Here is a 25,264-nt window from a genome sequence, read left to right on the forward strand (position 1 = left end):
GTAAAGATAAATATATTATTTAAAATGATTTAAAATCAAGTTTAAAATAAGTTTGCAGTTATTACAGGGTCGAGTAGACAGTAATAAAACAGACATTTTTAGCTTTGACTTTAAAGTGGTCAGAGTCTGGGTTAGTCTGACATCACCTGGGAGATTATTTCAGGTTTGTGCTGCATGATAACAAAACGCTGCTTCACCATGATTTGCTCTTACTCTTGGGACGGTCAGTAGGTCGGCCCCAGACGTCCTAAGGGTCCTGAAAGGTTCATATGTCACAAGCATATCAGAGATATATTTGGGCGCTGAGCCACAGAGTGATTTATGCAACAACAGCAAGATTTAAAAATCAATTCTCTGAGTGACAGATAGCTAGTGAAATTGTTTTAAAAGTGGAGTAATGTGGTCATATTTCCTAGTTTTGCAGTTTAAAATACTATAAAGCAATAAAATACAACACATCTTCTTTATAGCGTCCATGTGGTTTCTTCATTATGACTTAAAGCTCGGGAAAACACCAAAGTCGGAGGAACTACTTCTGGAAACAACAACTGACCATCCGTGGAGCACATGAATGCAGCATTTCTTACAGCTGACTGTACAGTAATCTCTCCTGGATTATGTCCTGTTGAGTGTGCACAATCACAAGTCAATGCAATAGAGTGAGGACTGAATCTTACAGAGAGTGTTAACCCTGCTTGCTGCCTACAGACACAAAAAAAGTGAGTGATATCCAGAATTTAGCCCACAGGTAAAACTGTTAGCTTGAGACCTCAAACACAGTTACAGGTATATTTAACTGTGAGTTTTAGGAATTAAAGTAAACTAAAAATGCCTTTGATAAAAGTGCTGAGCGGTGCATCTAACTTAGCCAAAAGCTACACCAACTACCTCGTATCTCACTTCTGATTCGATTCCTGCAGCCCAGCGTGTGTGTGCATATGTGTGTGTGCAGACTGCAGACACGGGCCTCTTTTTAGAGATGAGAGGAAGGAAGCAGACACAGGATGAGAGCTGCACCCTTTCCCTCTCCATGTAGTCACTTTGTCTCCACTTTCTTTTTCTTTGTTGCCTTAATTCTCTCCTGTCTTCTGTCATGAAAGCTTACTGCTGATAAAGAAAATTGGTCTGTATTATTAGCGCTCTATTAGCTATTTTTCCTACCTCTGAGACGGGATTCAAGTCATTACTAATTTAGCCAAATATCACAAATCAGAAATTTATACAGCATGTGACACCCTCAATTCAGATAAGGAAACCCCGCCCCCTAAAAAAATTCCCTTTTACAGTGAATTAGTGAAAGAAACCTCAGGATTCTGTGACGCTATTGTTTTCCACTGGAGCATTCAGAGCAGAAGGACAAAGCATGTGCCTCATATGCACTTCTGTCTGAAAAAGAAAGATCAAGACATTTTCAAAACAGGCTGCACAGACAAAACTTCACTATAAAAACAGTACTTGCTCTTCTCAAACACATAAACAAGCTGCCCGTTAAGATGCAGGATACATGCATGCTAGCAGAATTTAACGAGCAAAGCAATAAAACGCAAATATGTGAGACGGCGAGGTACCTGTGCATACAAGCTCAGCTGTTTTGATCTTTCTTTTTCCAACCACACACCTTCATAAGGACAACAGCCTCAACCACTAAACCATCAGTGTTCACGCCAAGCCTGTTTTCCCATGCAGAGTTCTACATTAACAGATGCAAAAAAAAGCATTACTTTGATTAGAATAACGCTGAGTTTGCTTTGCTTATCTCACTGATATCTGAGGGTTGTAGCATGGGTTGAAAGTGTTTCACTAATGCACTGAGAAACCACAGATACATGAACTGGGAGCAATCAGCAGCTTGTTTTCTTGTACTGTTGAGCATAATTTGATTTTTAATGTCCTTTTTTTATCAGAAATTATTCAGTTTGAGTACATGATTCCAGAGTGGAGATATTTGGCTATGTGCACTGAATGAGTATTTCCAGAACGGGTTAGTCTAGAATAGTACCACATGACAGTAAACAATAATTTAAGTGGTGCTTTAAAATGCCTTGCTGTGTGCACTCTGCTCTTTGCTGTGCTCACTTAATCACCCCCTTGATTCACTCTGATCGTCGTTAACAGAGTCAGGTATGAAAGGTGACAAGAGGGGCTAAATGAAGCGTACAGATGATTTCTGGGTGACTGGACCTTTCAGATGTTATTTCCTCAGGAGGGAGTTCCTGAGCTGTCACACTGACGTGGTGACTGAGCCAGTGGGGGGCACACACTACAAAGTGCCTGTACATTTAACACTGGTGTACGGCTACGCTCTCAAATATCTCTTTTATTAAGATTACGGAGAATGAAAGCAAATAGCTGCAGGATAAAAACATCTTTGGAAACTGTAGCCGACTTACGGTGATTACTCTTCAGGATACTACAGGGTGTTACTGACTCTCCTTTCAATGTAATGATACTTTATATGTTCATGTTTTCACTGTATTTTTCTGCACTCGGGCCACGTTTTGATCAGTTCTGTTTTTAACCTGAAGCCTTCGTCAGTGCACATTTAAAAGTAGACGATAAGAAAATCATATTAACTTAAAAGTTTTGGGGAGCAGGATCATCACTAACTTCTTTACAACATTTATGTACCGAAACTGGTCTTATTATTTAATTCTCCTGCTTGAAGCACTCAGAGCTTGTATTGCCCTTATTGTAAATCACTGTGCTGCATTTTTTTATATGAAAGGTGCCATATAAATTAAATTTATAATATTATTATTATTATTATCATTATACATTTAAAATCGCAATAATATTGTATTGTCACTTAAGTATTATGATAATATCGTATCGTGGCTCCTCTGGTGATTCCCACCTCTACCACGGTGCACCGAAAAGAACCAATCAGAGCTGAGAAGGCCCGGCCGCCATGTTGGATACAGTCGACAAGTACTGAGTACTGTCCACCAGCTGGAGCAAACCTCTCATTATACAGCTAAACAGTACACTAAAATATGATTCTGAAAACATTTAAGGTGAGAAATAGGCACACAGTAACAGAATCTTGATTCGTATTTGATCAGTGCTGCTGACTTTGACAGTTTGGCCACAGTTCACAAGCAGTGATTGACAGCTGCGTTAGAGACTCCTCAGCTCTGATTGGTTGCTTTTGTTCATGGGATGTAATATCATTAGAAGCGACTCTGAGGAGGCAAAAGAACGATGTTTTTTTTTTTCACAGATTATCCGTCTTTTATACTGCTGTGTGGAATATAGTGACAGTTTTAGCAAGTATGAAAAAAAAAAAGTTAATTTTATAAAGTTACCAACTCCAGCTTTAAAGACGGTTATGTTACACACAGGATTAGACATGTTTTAGGTATCATGTTAGATATATAAATGAGGGTTTGCTGTAGGTCAGGGTAATCTTGTGTAGTCCGATCAACATCACATCACATCAGTTGAAAAATGCTCATCTCTGGTCACAAAGGTGAATTTTCTGATTGGAAAAGAAGAAATTCCTCTGAGAGTAGTATTACAAGTCCATTGTCCGGTGTAACCTGCTGTGTCTCTGCCCCTCTATACACAGCTTTGTACTTGAATTTCTCCAGAGGCCAGGGAGGTTGATGAGATGGAGGTCTGCCTACGGTAGATTAAACTCAGCATAATGACTTGGACTGATTCTAAAACAGTTTGATATAAAAAGTGATGAGGGGCTCAACATCATCACCATGGATGCTCACTCAATTACAGGCAGATAGTAATTAAGAGTTAAGCACGGGTGCAATCATGACGTAATGAAAAGTGAAGGATTAGGAATCCTGAGAAAAGACTTAAACTTACTCATACTACTTAAGACATACTCAGATCTTTACTAAAGTAAAAGTAGCAGTGCCACAGTGTAGATATACTTTTCTGGTACAAGTAGAAACCCTACATTCAAAACTTTAAGCAGAAATACAAAAGTATTAGTGTTGGATTATACTTTACTGTAAAAGAACTCATTATGCAGAATGACCCATTTAAGAATAACATATACTAAATTATTGGATATTAATTAATGACGTGCTAATGAGTAAGCATCACAGATGCTGCAGCTGGTAAAGGTGGAGCTTACCTTAATTCGGAAAAAACATACATAATTTATTAGTCGATTATTTTTTTATTTTAGTGATCTGACCCAGAAAGTTACTCAGAGTACTCAGATCTTAAGCTTAAGTAAAAGTACTATTACAAGAGTGTAGAAATACTCTGTTACAGGTAAAAGTCCTGCATTCAAAATGCTGCTTATGTGAAAGCACAAAAGTATTACCTTTAAAATATACTTAAAGTACCAAAAGTACAACTACTCATTACGCAGAATGGTCCATTTCAGAAAAATCTATGGTATATTGCTGGATAAAAGTTAGTGATACATTCAAGAATCACTATTGTAGGTAAAGGTGGTGCTAATTTCAGATACTTTGCATGCTACCAAGTACCTGTATCCATAAAAATGTGTCATAATTTATTAGTTTATATAAATTTTGTAATAATAATCTGAATTTACGAAGCTGTAGGGTTCATTTTGGCTTCCAAAATGAAGTGGAGTAGAAGTAAAAAGTAACATAAAATTGAAATACTCAAAGTGCAAGTACCTCAGAATTGTTCTTACATACAGTACTTGAGTAATCGTACTTAGTTACATCCCACAGCTGCTGTCCTGAACTATTTAGTTCCATTTCTATGGCAACAAACAACAAGAGAACATCCTTGATATTCACAGTGTTAAATACAAGTTTGACAAGGTCACACTTCATCCAATTAGGTTCATTTAAAAAACAAAATAACAAGGAGATGGTCTCATTTGTAAACATATCCAAAAATGCATAAAAGTCTGCCAACTTGGTTTTAATTAGCACTTCATGTGATCACAAATCAAACTAGATAAGGACATCTTTGGAGCTCCCAGCTGTTGTTTCTCCTCATTAAAAACAGGTTAATTTAATCAGGCAGGAACCTTTAATTTACTCTTTAATGAGTGTGTTTTGATGACAACAGAAACAGCCTTGGACATTAGTCTCTACCAGCTACTTCTTTGGATATGTCCTTATCACGATGACAGTGTCCCACATGTCAAGGCTACACAGACACTTCACGAGTGTTCCCTTTCAGTCTTCCACAAAAGATAATGCGTCAAGTCTGTGGCCCGACAATGAGGTTTGCCTATTGTGCCTCAAGAGAAGGATGTGATGGGAGTGGTGGTAGGAAGTTTCTTCTAAACTGAGTGTGGGTAAAGTAAATAGTACATTCAGACAAGTTCACGTCGGCTCACATGCTCACACTTAAGAACGGCGTCAGACTTTTCATATCAGCGCCTTTGTTTTCACTAAGTGGGTATAAGGTTTAATCACATGCCGCGCTGCTTTGGTTTGCCTGAGATCTCTCCTGCTACCAAGTAACCGTGTAACCAGGTAATGGACAAACTGAACGCCTGCCAGCTTTGTTATCTCACATCAGAGGGCATTAATTCAGCTGGTGATTACTTACAATAATATAAGAGAATGGATAATTAATAGAGCTTAAATGATGTGATGTAAGTGAGTGGTGGGAGGAAAACAGTCAGTGCACTATTTAGTTTATTAACAGAAGACAGTGGCTGTCATTTAGGTTTTGCTCCTCTCCTCAGTGTTGTGGTGCAGATAGGGTTAAACATTAACAGCAGAGTTCAGAGGTCAGGGGCCTCTGCAGCCTTGCCACACTGAGTGGACGCACCTCTCCTCACTGGACAGGATCAAACAGACAGCCTGCAGGCCGGCCCTCACCGAGCCCCCGCTCTGTGGCCCAACTCTTCTTGTTGCTATTACGGTTTTTGCATCACTGCTTCCTGCTGCCTCAAACAACATTTAACAACTGAACAGGTTCACAAAGTACAAGTGTCACTCTGAGGGTCAAAAAACAAGGTTTATCCGTGACAGTGCTGTTGTGAGTGGCAGCCTTTCTCACCTTTTTTTGATTTGTTATAGATGGAAAAGCCCAGATGTTACTAATAACATTAACGATGGCTCCCTTTCGTGACAGTGAGCCAGCGTGCACAACAAGGGGCCCTGAAACCCAAACAGCTGAATGGGATTAAGTCATAATCAAACTGATTATTTACACCTGTGCTCTTCCTACTGTGACATCAAAAAAGGCCAGTTGCTAGATATTCAGTGAGCCACTATGTAAAACATTGGTTCCCAACTGGTGCAGCCACAGAGTCCAGATTTCTCCTTAGTCATTAGTTTGAGGTCCGCACTGTTTAACACATTCGGCATCATACTTCTGTTTGGTACATGTTGTCAAGCTAGCTGGCTGTCTCTGTCAAGTAGCTGTATATTCAGGGCGCCCAGTAGTTCAGTGGGTAGAGCAGGCACCCTGTGTATAAAGGCAGTGTTCTTTTCGGAGCGGCCACAGGCTCGATTCTGGCCCGTGGCCCTCTGCTGCAAGTCTCAACTTAAAAATAAAGTGTGTTTTTTGATTTACAAACTTGACACGTTTGCAAGTCACACTAATGTAAAAACAAATCCCAGGTTAAGTGCACACTGTCATAATATAACAGCTTCAAAGAAACAAAACAGTCACAAAATAATTGCACAAAGAGCACGTAGAGTTTTGTCGTGCAACAATTTGCCTAGTTAGTGGCAACAGGCGTGTGACAGCAACACTACTGCTTTGATCAGTCAGTAATATGTATATTTTTTTTGTTAGTCCATCTGACTGTAGATCCATCTTATCATTCACTGGGAAAACAAGTGTTTACGCATGTTGAGTCACAGTATTTTTGCATTCTCTATACCTGTTAAACAGTCATATGATGAATATTTGAAACTGATTTGGCTGACGCTGCTACAGTGAATAATAACAGGTTGTTTAAAATACATAGACTTGAGTTTTGCAAGTATATGACCTTTGACACTGAGGGGAACATCATGAGCTTCATATGGAGCCCAATGTTGCTTTGGGCCTGACCTCTGAAATGTATACATAGTGTGGTTTTCAATACTTAAATCCTGTATTTTAATTTAACTTACCAAAATGCTGCTGTGGAAATATTTCTTATGACTGCCTCGATCTGACTTAGTTGATATTGATGATATTACATTCATTTGGTTATAATCATTGGAGCTATACAAAAATATCTAATCTAAACTAGGGATACAGTAACACTATCACTGTGATAAAATCATTGTAATGATGGCTATGGAGGTACTCTATACTATAGACATGTATTGTTAATTTCTTTTAGATTAATTCACAAAATTGTATTTCTTAATTGCAGTGCAGCTGTTAGGAAAATGAAGACATTTTATGTGTATCGTAACTGAAATTCCAGATGGTATCTAATCTCATATTATCATGACATAGACACTAAATCACTCATTCACTTCCTGCTCTGATAAACTACAAATAATTTTAACCATATTTAAACAAACTAAAGTCAAAATACATGCATCTTACACAAGTGTTTGATATACTTTGCACTTGTTAACATCTGTGTTGTAACATGAGTCAAAACTCACTTTTGGAGTGCTGATGTAATGAGGTGTTGCATAAAACATTGATGGTATTCATTAATACCTGAGTGCAGTTATTGAATGTGTCAGGTGGGAACAGGTGTCCTGAGCGTTTAGTGTTAAAGAACTTAAATAAACGGACATGTTGCATATAAATTGCAAAATCTGTATTAAATACAAGTGGTGAAAACTATTTAATTAAGAACTAAGATACTTTTCAGATTATCAATACAAATTAAACATGATGTATCATCATAGGTAAAGGTAAGATTAGACTATTAGACTATATAGAAATAAAAATTAGCCTAAACTTTTCCAGCTGCAACATTAAAGTAATGCATCAATAATTATAATCAAACACAATATTCTTGGCCATTGTGCATTATTTTTTCTTTTGGTACTTTAAGCATAATGTGATGCTAATACTTTTGCACTGTTCCTTAAGTAAAAGTTTGAATGCAGGACTTTTACTTGCAACAGAATATTTAAGTACAAACTTACAAACAGAGTTCAGCTAAATTCATAAAAGGTGTTATGATGTGGTTTGCTGTTAGACTTGTGCATTACGTCTAATAATTTTACAGACAGTAGTGAGGTAGTTGGAGTCACAGTCACTGTCTGGATTTAATCCAAGTGTGCTGCAGAGCCAGATGTTTCATGGCCACACAGCTGTTAGTCTGGTCCCAAAACAAGCTTCATTTGATCAGTAACCTGACCATATAGGCTGTGTTTTGGGCAAAATTCCAGCCTGCACATAATCTAACAGAGCATCAATTGTTGTTGTAATGAAAACCTGACAAAGGTAAAAACATGTTCAGGTTACAGCTAACACATCACCTACCTGCTCAGGTAAAAGAAAAAAAAAATCTATGACGTAGTCTGAACCCTCCTGACTATACCTGGGGCGCCCGAAATGACTCAAGAAACAAAGAATGTAGTTTCAGGTGTACAGTAAAATAAAATAAAGTTACATATTTTGTAAGTGTTGTGAAGGAATGGGACTTTTTTCCTTGTACAGAAAACAATGGAGGCTGCCGACACAAAAGCCAGGTGAAGGTGGGACAAAGTTCCGCTTGGGCTGTTTTCAGTGTCGGACTTGAATAGCCTAACGTTGCAAGTTCATTTCAAGTCCAACCATGGCAGTGAAGCAGAGGAAGAATTAAAAACAACATTCAAGTATGTGAAGCATTAAATAAAGATGGCAACAGGTTTACCAAAAGAGTTTACTGACTTGTGAAGTCATTTAAGAAATTAATGGCAAAAAATAGACACTTACCGAGCGGTTGGACCGTCGCTTTTTAGATCCGCGGAGGAACATGGTGTCGGGTGGATGTTAAAAACACAGATGAGTTTCCAGGTGAATACAACAGAGGAGAAGGAACACTGAGGTCTGAATTTTTAATTCACACAGTCTGTGCTGAACTAACTACATGATGTCCCCCTCCAGACTGCCCGGACTCCTCCTTCCGCCTTAGCTAACTACTTCGGCAACTGACAAGCTAGCCTAACTGACAAATGCGACTTCCGGTTTACATTTCAAAGTAAAACACCTCTGAACACATATGTTCGACATTTCTTGAAAAGAGACTAAATAAACACTAAATTAACATGTACATTTTCGTTACACACACATTAAATTAAATTCATAATTAACATATGTAGCAACAGACTTTTTAAATTCAAACCAATTCCATCCCCGCTTTTATTTTGAAGGTCTGGGCGCCATCTTGACAGTCCTTACCTAACTTTACGAAGCTCCAGCTTTACCTCTCCTGTCCATAAACCTGAACACAGGCAGCCAACTGTCCCAGAGTTTGGCCTGTACTTCACCTAGGCTACAGCAAGTTAAACACTGTGCACACAAATCCTTCTGTTTAAACTCTGATGTAAAAATCCCCTCTATACTTTCTGATTCATACCATGTTTAGCCTTTATTTTTGCATCTGCAAAGTCTGGATCAAACTGTCACATCAGGAAAACACACACAGCATGGGAGGAGTTGGTGTGATAAATATTCCTACATAAATATTTAGATGAGGAAATATGAAACACTTGATAACAAGTCAGTATGACCCCAAACAAAGGATTATCATTCCACTGTGGGTCTTTAAAATGACATGGAGGTAATGTACTGTAATGGTTATTGCAAGTGGAATGCGGCAGCACAGAGAGAAAGCAAAGTAGGAAAGGATTTTCATAAACACAATGTAATCTCAAAATGAAAAGAGGCGGACAGCATGCGTTCTGTCTGCAACAGAAACATTTCAGATGAGATTAGAGATCACAGATGCATGCTGCACCAGGTCAGTTAAAATCCTGGCAGGTAGTGTGTGAAAGCATAGTTCCTGATAATATCTGAACAACAGCAATCTAAAGAAAGACTGGAGAAAACACCACCACAGCTATGTTGGTATTTTTTGCAATAACTCAGTCTTACTCCTTGCTGGTGGGACAAAACATAGCAATTCATTTCAGATTTTGAGCAACAGTTTGCTTCCATCTAGTGGCAATCTGATAGAAGGCAAGTCAAACCCAAAAGCATCCATCAACACACAGTTAATGAAGCTGCTTTAGTAAGATTAGTGTACAATATAAGTTACAAAAACAGTTTTTCTTTGTAGTAACAATGGCTTTTATTTCCCAAAGCAAGACTGCTTTGTATCTGAAATTACAAACTGCAGACTCTTGTAAAGCATGTTAGAAAAAATAATAATAAGGCAATGTTTTACTTGGACACATAACCACCAAAGGGTAGAGGAAACAGTTACAGAACAATATAAATTGTGATATTCACATCATACAATTCCAACGATGTGATTTTTCTTTTTCTATCTGCTTCATCAACAAAAAAAAAAAAAAAAGCTGGGCTGTACTTGGGACTGTATAAAATGTCAAAATAAAAATATTCTGCACCTTAAAAATGTGTTAAAAATGTATGAAAAATAAAACAACCTGAGCGACAATCATAGTAAGATAGGTGAAACAGGAGGATGACACTGTAATTCAAATAATGAACATGTGGTTGAACGTTAACGGACGTCAACTGCTTCTAACAACGCAGACTAAACTCAAATTAGTACAAAAAGATTGCTGATCAATGACAGCAGGACACTTCAAATGTTTAGGCTTCAAGAATATGAACTGGTTAATTTGACTTTAAGGCACTGTAACACACAGGGAGCACTCCATAAAGAGCGATGATTAAATAACAGAGAAGGAAATGTTCGGCCAGCTGAGAAACCTCACTGGAGATACAACAAATACAACACTCAAGAAGTGCATAATTATGATGTTAAACAATCCCTAAATTACCCATTCATGTGTCAGTTACTTCTAATGTCCAAATGACACAGTTACTATTTACTACAGCAGTCCATTAACAGTAGATGTGTGTATTAGACAAGCTGCTTGGTGACAACCATTGCCTATTATTTACAGTTTTCCCTTTTTAATCAGTGGTACTTTGAGGTTGGAGTGAAGGTTTGTGAGGGGAATTCCTCATTTAGTAGATACTAGAGGTGTAACGGTACAAAGAAGTCACGGTTCGGTACGTTTTTCGGTACAGGAGGAGAAGAAAATGCAATAAAAACATAAACATTCAACCATAATTCTTACTGTGACAGTTAAAGGTTTTATATATGACATTCAGAACATTAATATAGCAACAAACTGTTTGCTATGTAAAGATATAGTGGAGTAATGGCATCCTGAACAGAGAATGAAGTCACGCTCCATCTGTGTGTATTGTAATCAGAGTTTCTTTGTTCTTTGTTGTGGTAGCCAGGACAGCTGTGCATGTATGAGTCCCTGTGTGTGTCCCACTGGCTAGCTAATCGCCACTGCTCTGCACCGGCTCATATGTGAATACAGCTAATAATGCCATCCTCACCCACAGTGGCGGGCGGGGTAATGGCATTGTGTAGTGTGTAATGCCCACTCCCTGGTTCCCTCCAAGTTAGCACTGTTAACTCTGTCTGCACGGTTGACACTGTTAGCACTGTTAGCGCAAACAACTGCTAGCTGCAATCATTTCGGTTCAGCCACCTCCATCTTTGCTTGTGAAGTCAGAGGTGAGAGCCGTGTGGAGGCAATCCCAGCCCGGAATGAATGAATGTCGTATATACCACCTTCAAGGCACTTAAATACTGACATATTGTCAGTAAGAAAAAAAAAAAAAAAAGTAAAAATGAATTACAGGGAGGTGATGGCTGCTTTACTTTTAGCCCTGGAAGTTGCCGCTTGGTCTCACCCTGAATGCCAGCTAGTTAACCAACTGGTCCTCCCAAGAGCACCTTTGCGCCTGTTGCCCATCGCCATGGTAGGGAGTAGGGAGCCATCCGATGTGGGGATGGCTCAGGGGAGCAGCGCCAGGTGAGTTGATTAGCACTAGCCTGATTTTGTCTAGATCTGCTACTTGACACATAATAGAAAACAACTGGTGCACCAAGGTAAAACTCATGCTCCAGAATTTCTGTTCCACATGTGCAGTAGTAGACATTACAAGACCATTTTGACTTTGTTTGCGGCACAGAACCGAAGAAGTTGCATACCAAACCAAACATACTGTACCGAACGGTTGGGACGAGTACACGTACCGTTACACCTCTAGTAGATACGATTTTGTCTTGACGTACAGGCACAGATGTACAGTACCACTCACTTTGGCTGCGTCATCCTCCTCTCAGGCACGTCCCTAAAAGAAATCTGTTGTCTATCCTGCACACACCATACAGTGGCGGTGATTAAACTGTGACCTGTTCATTTTACTGTCCATCGTCCTCTCTGATCCACTCTTCTGTTAACCTTCTGCACAAGTTCCCCTTAGTTCTTCTGCTGTGATCTTGGCAGAGGTGCATGTGTTGTGGAGTGTTTAAATTCTGTCATCTGTGTAAAAAACAATCAGACATTGGAGAAAAATGTAAAAATGGAATTATTGCCACAAAGATTATTTTTTAGGGAAGCCATGATACAGTGAATATCTGTTGCTCTCACCAGTGGAAGCTGCTGTGTGCTGCCTGGTGCTCTTGATTTGCAAGAAGATGGTATAAGTGTCATAGGCGAACAGTAGACCAGCGATCAGACCAAATACCTACGAAAGAACAACTCAGGATCAGAGTCACAATAATAATAATGAAACTACCTGAATTAATTGCTGTGCTGCTCACATCAGAAGACACTTTTAGTCCCACACTCTTTTCATGTTGACTTGAGGCTACACAAACTACATAACTGATTTCAGATTAGGTGGGCTGATGACAAGATTACTCCACAACTGGAGAAATGACTGTGATTTTGACGGAAACACGCGTGGGTCAGATTTGGTGTCAGCTGTGATGCATTTAGCCCCAAACACCTGTGGTCTATGTATCAAACAAATGAGCAGGCGTAAAAATAGTGCAGGTTGGGTTTGCACAAGCCACAAGAAAGGTTTTGGTGGTGAAAAGAGAGAGATGTGAAATTTATATTTTAATCTACAGAAATTTCACTTGGAGCAGACGTACAGTGGAGTGAGCACATCACACAAATATCAGGAGATGTAAAATAGTTAACTAAAAATAAACAAACTGATAAGACAGCGAGTCGTCATGGTTTGGGTTGTGATAAATTTTAATTTTAAACTCATTTCACTCTAACACCATAACAGGCTTCACGCTCTTTATACGTTGTTACTGCATTGACCTCTGTATTTGTCACAAGACATCAGATGTATCAGCAGCATTTTCACCACAGCCTGCTTTTGTGTGTTTTCTTTGTGTGTTTTTGATGTTCCTCATGACCCTCCAGCTCCTTTCCATTTCCCGTGAAGCTTGTTAAATGACTCTAACTGAATTAATAATATAATTAGTGGCTGTATGCTGCACTACTTTCATTTGGTACTGTCTGTATATATGTGTGTGTGTGTGTGTCCACTGCCTCCCTTCCTGCCTCCAGTTTCTCATGCACTCTAAGTGGATGTCTCTCTTCATGATTGATTCTGAGTCAGCCTGAAGGTTTTTTTTATGATTTCTGAGAGCTCAATGCACTATAAATCAAGAAAACATGCCAATGAAGAGACATCCTCACCAATTTGACGTCTCATGTGCAGCATTTAGAAAAAAAAAACAAACAAACAACATAAACTGTTTTCAGGGGACACTAAGAAGTGATACACATGGCCGGGACACAGTTGTTGTTACCTTGGTTTGTGGCAAATGAAGTTACTGAAATCTGCTAACTGTCATTGTGATTGCGTAATTCAGATATTATCATAACAGCAAAAGGCTACTGCTAGAATATCTGCAATAATATCTGAATCATGCCAGTCTTAGAGGTCCAGTGTGTTGGATTTAGGGGCATATATTGGCAGAAATGGAATATAAAATAATAAGTATGTTTTCTTTAGTGTATAATGACCTGAAAATAAGAATCACTGTGTTTTTGTCATCTTAGAATGAGCCATTTTTATCTGTATAGGGAGCAGGTCCTCTTGTGTAGAGTTTCTACAGTACCAAAGAACAGACAAACCAAACACTGGCTCTTGATAGGACCACTCTCATTTTCATGTTTTCACATCAGCCACTGTAGTAAGCAGCCCCTCTGCGACAAGAGCATCGGAAAAACACTGATTTTTTTTATGTGAAACTGCTTAATTCAGCCTTTTTACCAGTTTAAATCACCAAGTCTATTTGTTCTGGAGATTAGGAGTCATTTGTGGATAAAAAAGCAAATAACTCCTAAATGTCTGGACCAGATATAAGTTGGTCACATGTAATGTTATCAGAGAAAATAAGTGAGCTCACATTAGCAGGTGCTGGGCTAGCAGCTCGTCTGCGACATGCCGAAAAGCATTGCAGAAACACTGATTTGTAATGTGAAACTGCTTTGTTCAGTGTTTTAAGCAACTGGTCTTTTAGTTTTAGAGAGGAAGAGACCTCTGTGGAAAATTCTGCTGACCTCCTGCACATAACACTAAAGGAATTCTGAGAGGAGAAGTTTCAGCTGGTTGCAATCTGCAGCCTTCACCACTAGATGCCACTAAATCGTACACATCTTTCCATTAAGTCACAAGAACTTAGATTTTAGGTCATTTTCCAACACCACAGACGAATAGCTGACTTGTGTTTTGTCAAGTTGGTGAAGATGTTTTCTAAAAGTTGTGCATGTGTGTCAAATTATTGAAGTTGTTTCCTCATTTGCTTAGGTTGCGTCTTTTTGTATGTGGTTTCTTAATTTGCAGTACATTGAGCTCTCAGGGCCACTGTAGTTTTTGTTTGTGACTCAAGTCTTGTGGTCCTCACTAGAATTAAACAGGAAGGAAGCGTGAGATATGATTTGAAACAGCCATATTACTCAATGATGACTGAGTTTCAACACCTACAATAAAACAGATTCACTTATAATAGTTTACAGTCGTCAAAACAAACAACAAAACATGCACATAAATAATTTCAGCTCACGGCGACTTAACTGACCCCGCCTGCAATAAGAGCACCGTCCCCGGCTCCTCTAATCACACAGATAAGAGAAGTGATGATGTAAAGTCCTGCACCAATACCAGCACGGAAAAGATCCTGCACAAAAAGAAGGAAGCAGAAGATGAAGCATTGTGCAACTGTGCTCACACGTGCGCATGACTGTGTGTGTATGCTTTCTGTAAGTTTGTGTTGTAAGATACGTAGAGGACTCACACTCCAGACCCAGTTGACCACTTGGATCTGCTTGTCCATCTCCATCATGAAGATGCCAAAGAAGATCATGGCGAAGATCATCTCAATGATGGCCACGGCGGAGTAGCCTCCATACACAGATGCGGCGTAGCAGATCAAGATAATCAAACTGATGAACTAACAGGGATCAGAATGAAAGGAGAGGGTGGGGAAAGCAATAAACAGAGAGATTAATGATTTTGAGAATGGTGAAGACATCCCACAATACTTCACAGTTATGTCAGAGAAGTAACAGATGCTGCCCAAATTCCTCCCCTGCTGAAGGACTTTATGTAACAGCTGCAGCTCACCTGAGAGACAACCAACCATTTCGCTGCACAGTGATGCACAGAGATCTGACTCCAGTCAATAGCCGAGGCCAGTCAGACAGTAAATCACTCCAACAAAGCCGTCATTGTTTTATTTACTCCAGTCAGTCCACAATTCAACATCCACATGATAACAAACATTTTTGCCAAAAACAACAACAAAAAAAAAAACTTTCTGCACAGTGAGACAACTGGCTGGACTTTAACGCACTCTGTCAGTCTGTCTATCGCATGCGATTTACAGCACGTATTTGTTCCATCAAGATCTTATTTTTCCATATGAGGGAAAAAAAGCCAGAGTGCATTCTTCTCAGTCCATTCCACTGAAATGCTGCCAACGTGCAGAAATCATAAACTCAGGCGGCCTACCGCCCTGAACCAGTATCAGCCTTTTTTTTTTTTCAATACCGCTATTGTTTGCTGCTGTAATACTGTGTGGGAAGATACATTCACACAACACGGACATATGACAGCTGTGAAGGAGTGAAAATTTCAAACAGTAACAGAACAAATCCTCCATCTAATGGTTTAATTCACTTAAAAACACCAAACAGTGTTTATTCTATTGTCATTTTCTACAACATAGATTTGATATTTGCATAACTGCACTTGAGCATGAACAAAAGATGCTTTACAAGTGTGACATTATGTAAATGTTCCATTGTTATACAGTGGAAAGATTGCACATCCACCTCCACACTGTGCCAGCATACACTTTAGGGCTGCAATGACTACTTTCATAATTAAATCATCTACAGATTATTTTTTTCTACTGATTAATCATTTGATTTTTTTAACACCTGAAAGCTATAAAAAAAACAATAAACAAAAAAAAAACCACTAGTGTCCTTTTTTTGTCCAAAAACAGCCCAGAAATCAAGTTCAGTTTTACTAAAATCTAGGTTCCCACACATTTCAACCATGAATTCTCAAAACTTTAATAACTTTTCTATATTTTACCCCACTCCCATTTTCTGTAACTAGTGTATGCCTATACATGGATACAGCCAGACAATTCCCAAGCATTTGCAGATTCAATTCAATTCAGTTTTAGTTATAAAGCCCAATATTACACATCACAATTTGCCTCAGAGGGCTTTACAGCATAAGACAGCTCTCTGTCCTTGGACCCTCACAGCGGATAAGGAAAAACTGCCGCCAGCTAGCTGCATACGAAGACTCAAAAAATAGCAAGAACATCCAAAAACGATGAATACTGGGTGCTGGACAGAAGAACAAATACAAAAATATCATGTCTGATGAAGGGCTGGCGCCCAAAACGTCATGTGGTGATATGATTAAAATTTCCAGAAGGAGCAGTTTTGGTGTGCGTAGCTGTTTTTATATTTTTTGAACTAGCTACATAATATGCCCAAAGACCAAATCTGCATATACGGATACTTGACGGCCAAACATGACGGCCACACCCATTTTTGAGGTATAGAAAACCAAAGATCCTTTAGATGTCAGTGCATTTTGGCATGTGTTTGGATTATATTTTGACAAGAACGTATGCATTTATTTCTTGTTATTAAATAAACAACAACTTTGTTTTATGGACTTGTCCAATAGTTTTTGTGCGACCTTGTCGGAGCCTGTGCAATGGCAAGCAGATCAGTGACCCAAAACAGCAGTCAGATAATGCTTATCTGGACATCTATACGTGTATAAATATCCAGATTATGATACTTGATTCAATCTAATATGATTGAATGATAACACCAGATATCATGAGGCTGTGAGCTGTCTGTAAATAACCAACAGTTTGATCTACATGCTGAGATTAATTTGGAGACAACAGTCAGATGCTGTGTGACTGTACTTGCAGCAGCCTCCCAGTCAAGCTAACGTTAACCACCAGCTGAACTGTCACCAGTGTCATTTAGCGATTTACCACACTGACAGTGAATATTTACAAATCTTACATGCCTTAAATCTAAGTGTGAAAGCCTTGGTTATTAATATATTAATGTCCTGTTTCTCTCCCGATGTGACAGCATGTTTCTTTACTCCAAAAGGGATTGTTGCTTTGGCAGTGCCAGTCTGGTCTCTGTGTATCATGTAGGCCTAATACTAATGACATTTCAATAGTCACGTAGCACAACAATAAAATTTAAATATACAAGGAATGTATTTCAAGTAACACTAGACATGTTTTGGGATTTTTAGGAATTAATCTTAAACAGTAGCCAAAACAATGTATATTCTAGGGATGTAAATCACAAGCTTCATCACAATACAATATTTTATGGACTTTTTGGACAACGATTTGCTGATATCCTAAAGTCAACTACAATAAGATTTCGATTTGATTCAATTTACAGGCCTGCAATTGATGTGAGATTAGTGTTGTCATGATACCAAAATCTTTGTTTCGGTACCAATACCAATATGAATTTTGATACTTTTCGATACTCTTCGGTACTTTTCCTAAGGAAAGTCCTTTTGGATACAAACCTTTAGAACAATAAATAGTAGGGGTGTAACGGTACCAAAAAAATCATGGTTCGGTAAGTACCTCAGTACGGACGTCACGGTTTGGTAACTCAAATGTTCCACCAAGTTTGTGTTGTCTCGTGTTGTCTCCCTTTGCGAGGCAGACTTTCTCTTGTCTTTTTTCACGTGCGCCAGCTGTGAATGTTGATACAGGTGTTGTCATACACACCACTTGTGCAATCTGTGCTCCAATAGGAACAAGAAAGGCGTTTGTGTGCATAAATGAGTAAAATAAATTAACTAAATTAATGAATTGAATCAATTTCAGTACCGGTATACTGTGCAACACTATGTGAGATGATATCAAAAACTATTCTCATTGTCTTTTTCTTGGCTGCTAGCTCTTATCTGCCTGACATTATGCCACTCGCACTGTTTGAATGTTAAAGAAGGGAATGTGTTTGGATGGAGCTGGTGACACAGATGTGCTATGGGAATTTCAAAATAAAGCCGTAGCTTAAAGATTGCAATATGTATCGATGTTTTCACTTTGCATGATAATACTAGATCATCCATCACTGAATCGATATAAGAATCCAGATCAATATATCATTACCCCCGTTAGGAATTTAAGACCGTGAGAACCCTGCACATAGTGAATGGACGTGCACCAGTACAGCATCTTTCTAGTTTTCCGACCACTCAAAGCGCTTTTTACACTATGAGTCACATTCACCCATTCATACACTGTGGCCGAGGCTGCCATAGAAGGCGCCACCTGCTACTCAGTTTTTAACACACTCACACACCGATGGAGCAGCCATCAGGAACAATTTGGTTCAGTATCTTGCTCAAGGAAACTTGGACATGCAGACTAGAGGAGCTGGGGATCGAACTGCTGATCTTCCGATTAGTAAACTACCTGATCTGATCTACCTGAACTACCTGTTTGAGCTGCCCCAAAACAAGGGAGGTCAACATATTCTTGAGACGCTGGAACCATTAAATGTTCAACATATTTGTTTGAAATGTATTTGTACTCTAGATTTCTCTATGCATATTGTATCAGCATGTGACAATAAATAAGTGATAAAATTTAAGTTAGAAATTAAATCATAAACTCTGTACTAAAACACGATCCACTAAACTGAAGTCTGGTGTTCAACATTTATCTGCACCGCTTTCCTGTCACAAGTCAAATAATTTATTCTTGTTACACGTACTAAATAAATCAGACACTGAGCCTGATGTGTATTTTAAAAAAGCCCGTCTTGCACATTGCAATGTTTTATTCTCAGACACAGACACCCCAGCAGCCAGTGTCAAATCACTGCAGTCTACACGATACACACATGATGTAAGTGACTCGACACTAGCCCTACATCTGTCACTATGGCTTCCCCTCCCCTCAGCCGCAACTGTTACACAAACACACAGCCAGCCAGCCAGATGCATCAGTAGTTCATGTGTTCAGGAGACTGGCACAGGCTGCCTCTGTAGAGTACCGAGGCGGCTGAGGCCAAGGTCCCACACAAAAGAGGCTTTATGCAGGCCAGAGTTACTACTGAGGCTCCAGAGGAGGCCGCCACACAGAGAAACACCCACTACACAAGTCCCTCACAACAAGAAAGGCCTCCGGGATGTTGACACCTTTATGTTTTCCACACAGCGGCGGATCTGTTTGCACGGGCCGGCTCTTGAGATCCCAGCTAGGATCTTTTCACATCGGTATAATGAGCTGCTCTTTTAAAAATTGACTGGAGGAAAATTGTTGTGAACGTTTGGCTAATTATAGTCAGCAACATGAGTGCCAAGAGCGAGTCCGTGGTACAGAGACACACCAAACAGCAACAGTTGCTAGGGAAGTCACTTACGTTTTGGGGCAGTTTTTAGCACTTTCTGTGGCTCGCTAAAGTGTATACCATGTGTGCTGAGAGCAAAATGGAAAGTTCAGTTTCATTTCATCACTCTCTACTCATCATCTCGTCAACTGTCATTCTCCTGCCTGCTTTTCCTCCACCCTTTCTTTTGATTAAGACATTCTTCAGTACGGAGATAAACTTTTTTTTCTAAACATAACACAACTCGGTGCATGACTCACCCTGTCTTATCACTACTGGCTGAACTGTGTCGCATGACAAACTGAAATTTACTTTACATGGGTGTGTGGCCGGGATCTGTGAGTTGCTCTGTGGCTTCAAACATTCAAGTATGGTCATGCCTCTGACAGCTGGACTAATAGGAAAAACAGAATAGCTCTAAATGTCATTTGACAGGCCTCGCCGTCAAGACTTGTCAGCTGAAAAGGGAAAATTAATTCCTTTACACTTTTGATTTATCAGCTGCAATATTTAGACCTGGATGCCAGGGTTAAGCCCCCTATTTCCGATTAGGTTGGACCTAACAAGCAGTAATGACATTTGTCTTCCTGTTGTACTCCCACAGCCCTCTCCCTGCACTGAAATCCATGTCAGACATCCACCACTTCCTTTATCAGGCTCCAGTAAGGACAGGAGTGGAAGGGGAAACAACAAACTACCGACAGAGTGTACCCAGCCAAGCGCGAACCAATCCGTGAATGGCACACCAAAAGATGTGTGCTAAGCAATTCGCACATTCTTTGTTCCCGGGGACAAACTTCACACGCAGCCTGGAATTTCCATTACCTCTGAGAAGAAAAAAAACTTTACAGTGGGTGGACCACTGACCACCAGCATCTGAGGGCCTGCTTTATAATGACTCTATTGAGCTATGAGAGCAGAACCTTGCTTTCCTGGAGCTGGGAAACGAATCACACAGTAGCACAGTAACATGGTCAGCACCCTGTGTGATAAGTGACAATACTCTTTGCATCTTCTGGCGAGAACCGGATAAAATGCAGAACTTAAGTGAAATATTTTAGGGTCAAAACAAGTCGTGGGGAGATAACCCACCGCTGTGAAATGCAAATACAGACAATCAAGTGAGAAGTCTTCCCAGTGAGGAAGCGGTTGTGCCTTGCCAGGAAGTGCAGCACGTAAAAACCACACACCTTACTCATTATATGGACGGAAGCGCTGCTCTGATGTTTCTATTTCCACCTCTGTAGGCGTACATATTCCTTGTAACTAGAGCCAGATGTGCAAAAACAAACTTTATGAGCCTTTATATTGGCAGGAATGTGATATGCATTGCTTTTTCCCCTCACCATATTTAGGATACTGCATATCTGCCTACACAGTGTGCAGCCTGTGGTGCTAAGTAGAAAAGGGGGATTCCTGACACTCCAGTCAGTGGGTCGAGTTAACCCACATGACCTTCCATGTGCCATTAACACTCAGCATTTGGCTCCTTGGTGCCAAATGAGAAAACAGTGGCGCACAAGTGACAGGTGGGAACCCTTAACCTCTGCTCATGATCCCTTAACCCCCACACCACATGCTCATCATTCCCTGGGTACACTGCTTTTTAAAAAGTGGGAATAAAGCAGCTTATGGAGGATATTAGTGACATAAAGAACATTTATATCAATAATAGTGAGGATAAATCAATAACAATATAGGCTACATTAAAGCACTTTGTTGTGTATTAAATATTAATTAGTTGCAGCCTACAAAAGCACCTTTACACACAACATACTCCATGGTTTCATAAGCAGCTGTAACCATCCCCACACACACACACACACACACACAGTAGCTCCATGTTAGCAGCAGGTCAGTGAACTTACTATTTCTGCAGAGAGGATGAACCCTTTCTGGGTCCTCACATAACTTTTCAGCTTCTCCATGCAGTTCGCACCGGCGCTGGTTGCGGTTGTGTCAGCCATTCTGTCACAAATAACTTACTGAACACCGTCAGTGTGTTTCTGTGGGAGCCTTATCGCCTCAAACCGACGAGCAGCGTTTGAATAAACAAACTTGTCCCCGAGTTAAAGAGAGAAACAGTCCCAGTGTTGACCGCTGCTGCTCCCCGCTCGTTTTTCCGTCCCTCCACTCGGGTGAATCAACTTCTCCACTGAAAAGTGCTGGGAAATGGACTCTGGTTGGAGTCAGTCTCGTCCACTGCAGCTCGGAAGAAACTCTGGTGTGTATGTGAGGAGGGAGGGCTGGGCTCAGGAGCTGACAGTGGGGCGTTGGCTTTCACTTTTCTCAAGGGGAGCTGCTGTTGGCACTGTGGCACCGCCGAGACGAGCTGCTTCCGTGATGCCTTCAGGGGCTCCTCGGAAACTGCACAGACTTGTTGCTAAACTGATGCTTTAATCTCCATTTGTCTTCTGACTTTATTACTTATATTGGATTATTACTGGGAAAGTTTTTCATTCATAAATTAAGATACTTTAAAACTAAACCCTGTCTGACACATTTCAAGAATGAGCTTAAACTCTACAGAAAGTCACTGAAACTTGTTAAAAGCAAGAAAACTGTTTTCATTAATAGATTTATTTCTTTGTTGTAACAATGCGTCTAGGCAATAAATCTTATACGTTGGAAAGCCTGTTTATTTCCCTTTTAAATGGTGCCACATTTGTAAGGAACGTGCATTTGTGGGATGAGCAGCAGAGCTGAGTATGTGGGTTGCGCCCATGAAAAATTCTTCCACAAGCTATTGAGTCTCATTCATTCATTCATTCATCTTCTAACCGCTTCATCCTCTTGAGGGTCGCGGGGGGGCTGGAGCCTATCCCAGCTGACATCGGGCGAGAGGTGGAGTACACCCTGGACAGGTCGCCAGACTATCGCAGGGCTGACACATAGAGACAGACAACCATTCACGCTCACATTCACACCTACGGACAATTTAGAGTTATCAATTAACCTAGTCCCCAATCTGCATGTCTTTGGACTGTGGGAGGAAGCTATTGAGGCTCCTGTTTGTTAAATGAATGAATTGTTAAATTGCCAATATATCTTGTTTCTTCAGACTTAAATCATCCAATCCACCAAACAACACCAAACAAGAGTCAACAGCAAAAAAAAAAAACTTGTTTGGCACTGGCAGAGAAGATTTGGCAAATTTTTCATGGGTGCAACCCACATACTAAGCTCTGCTGCTCATCCCACAAATGCATGTTCCTGTGTGGCACCATTTACCATTTAAAAGGGAATATATATGTATATATATATATATATATATATATAGCTTCTCATTAAACAACACCTCAGCCCCCTACTCTAGTCCACATATGAGGACATCACATTTTGGGTTTCCTGCTCCTTATACTTAATTCTGCTCAACTCAGACCTGTTGTCCTCGTTTGTGGACACTTCTATGCTCAGTCTACAGCCGATTCCAACACAAAAGTAGACAAGGTACAAAACCTGAACAAATTCTATGATTGAAACTTCTTTATTTGTGCTAAATAACGACTGTAGTTTGATATGGTATACAAATATGACCAATTTAAGCAACAGTAACGGGCCAAAATGCTGTTAAAGTACTCATTTGAGGACAGTGGGACTAAATTATCATCTTGTTTGAGGACATTAGGTGTGATTGACTATTCCTGAGCAGGAAAAATTTAATTCAGAGTTACAAAATGAACAAATCACAAGGCTTTTAGATAAGCTGCATGTCTCCATATCACAACATAATTTTTCCAAAAAATTTCTTGTTCAAAGACAATGTTTTTTTTTTTTTTTTTTACTTCTCTTCTTACTTCTACTTTCCCAGATAACTCAGAGAAGTTAAAAATGCATACCAAACAAAAGCCAAACAAAAGCTGGGGTCTCAGGAAGCTAGTCGCAGAGTGAATGCTAACTGTGGTGGCTGATGTGAAAATGCGAAAAACGTGAATGGCTTTTCCCAGAGCCAGAGTTTGGTTTGTCCATTCTGGGCTACTGTAGAAACATGGCAGTGTTACATGGCGGATTTGTAGACAGGAATCTGCTCTCTATGTAGATGTAAACTGCTAATCCTAAGGTAATAAATAAAAGCAACTGTTATTTTCAAGTGATTATATACTAGACAAAACCTACCTCTTATATTATATCCCCCTAAATTTTACACACTCGACCTTTAACTATATTATATAAGTATATTATGATACTAATACTTTTGTACTTTTTGCACTTGAATGCAGGGTTTTACCTGTTTAAAAAAAATGTTTTTCTACACTGTGGTGTTGCTACTTAGCTGAGCACTTCTTCCACCACTTTTTTTTTTGTTAAACTTTCAATGATTCTTTATTGAGCTTGGCAAATACAAACAAGGGACATTTACAAGCCCTATAACTCAGATAACACCTACCTTAGGGTTGAGCCAAGGAGCAAACATTAGATTGAACCATACAAGAAGATAATGTGATGTAATGTGATAATATGTTCTGCTGTGTAGTTTAATTCATAATATATATGATTTTATTTGCTAGTGATATCTTCTTATATTCTAAATCTGTAACTAGAAACTAAAGTTGTAAAATAAATGTAGTGAAGTTAAAAAAAGTACATTACTTTCTTCTGATTTGTAGTGGAGTAGAAGTATAAAGTACAAAACCCAAAACCAGTGAAGTTGGCACGTTATGTAAATCGTAGATAAAAACAGAATACAATGATTTGCAAATCCTTTTCAACTTATATTCAATTGAATACACTGCAAAGACAAGATGTTTAATGTTCAAACTGAGAAACTTTATTTTTTTTTGCAAATAATCATTAACTTAGAATTTAAAGGCAGCAACACATTGCAAAAAAGTTGGCACAGGGGCCTTTTTACCACTGTGTTACATCGCCTTTCCTTTTAACGACACTCAGTAAACGTTTGGGAACTGAGGAGACCAATTTTTGAAACTTTTCAGGTGGAACTCTTTCCCATTCTTGCTTGATGTACAGCTTAAGTTGTTCAACAGTCCGGGGTCTCCGTTGTCGTATTTTACGCTTCATAATGCGCCACACATTTTCAATGGGAGACAGGTCTGGACTACAGGCAGGCCAGTCTAGTACCCGCACTCTTTTACTATAGAGCCATGCTGTTGTAACACGTGCAGAATGTGGCTTGGCATTGTCTTGCTGAAATAAGCAGGGGCGTCCATGAAAAAGACGTTGCTTGGATGGCAACATATGTTGCTCCAAAACCTGTATGTACCTTTCAGCATTAATGGTGCCTTCACATATGTGTAAGTTGCCCATGCCTTGGGCACTAATACACCCCCATACCATCACAGATGCTGGCTTTTGAACTTTGCGCCTATAACAGTCCGGATGGTTCTTTTCCTCTTTGGTCCGGAGGACACGACGTCCACAGTTTCCAAAAACAATTTGAAATGTGGACTCGTCAGACCACAGAACACTTTTCCACTTTGCATCAGTCCATCTTAGATGAG

General features: G+C 39.6%; 2 protein-coding genes across 3 annotated transcripts in view; both read right to left on the minus strand.

The window, feature by feature from the left end:
* Window positions 1–9,097, minus strand: part of prickle3 (prickle homolog 3) — a 31,899-nt gene extending 22,802 nt beyond the window's left edge. Inside the window, exons 1-2 of one of the 2 annotated variants that reach the window (XM_078169831.1) lie at window positions 8,791–9,097; window positions 147–256 (exon numbers count right to left, since the gene is read on the minus strand). In XM_078169831.1, the coding sequence (XP_078025957.1) occupies window positions 147–200 (54 nt within the window). In that variant the 5' untranslated portion in view covers window positions 201–256; window positions 8,791–9,097. The remainder of the gene's footprint in view (window positions 1–146; window positions 257–8,790) is intronic. The other variant, XM_033628239.2, reaches the window with a different exon arrangement.
* Window positions 9,098–10,122: 1,025 nt separating this feature from the next.
* plp2b (proteolipid protein 2b) lies at window positions 10,123–22,162 on the minus strand. The gene is made up of 5 exons (XM_033629966.2): window positions 21,674–22,162; window positions 15,182–15,337; window positions 14,966–15,064; window positions 12,507–12,603; window positions 10,123–12,398 (listed from the first exon to the last, which is right to left on the minus strand). Exons 1-5 carry the CDS (start codon window positions 21,770–21,772, stop codon window positions 12,385–12,387), a joined length of 465 nt encoding a protein of 154 aa, XP_033485857.1. The 5' UTR covers window positions 21,773–22,162; the 3' UTR covers window positions 10,123–12,384.
* Window positions 22,163–25,264: the final 3,102 nt, after the last annotated feature.

Source organism: Epinephelus lanceolatus, chromosome 8 (assembly GCF_041903045.1).
Source record: "Epinephelus lanceolatus isolate andai-2023 chromosome 8, ASM4190304v1, whole genome shotgun sequence".
Taxonomy (NCBI): domain Eukaryota; kingdom Metazoa; phylum Chordata; class Actinopteri; order Perciformes; family Serranidae; genus Epinephelus; species Epinephelus lanceolatus.

Coding starts and splice junctions, on each gene's coding strand:
- plp2b (XM_033629966.2), bottom strand. CDS start 21,772: ATGGCTGACACAACCGCAACCAGCGCCGGTGCGAACTGCATGGAGAAG. Junction 15,338..21,673: donor TCATCCTCTCTGCAGAAATA/GTAAGTTCACTG, acceptor GATCCCTGTTAG/TTCATCAGTTTGATTATCTT. Junction 15,065..15,181: donor TGGTCAACTGGGTCTGGAGT/GTGAGTCCTCTA, acceptor CTTTTTGTGCAG/GATCTTTTCCGTGCTGGTAT.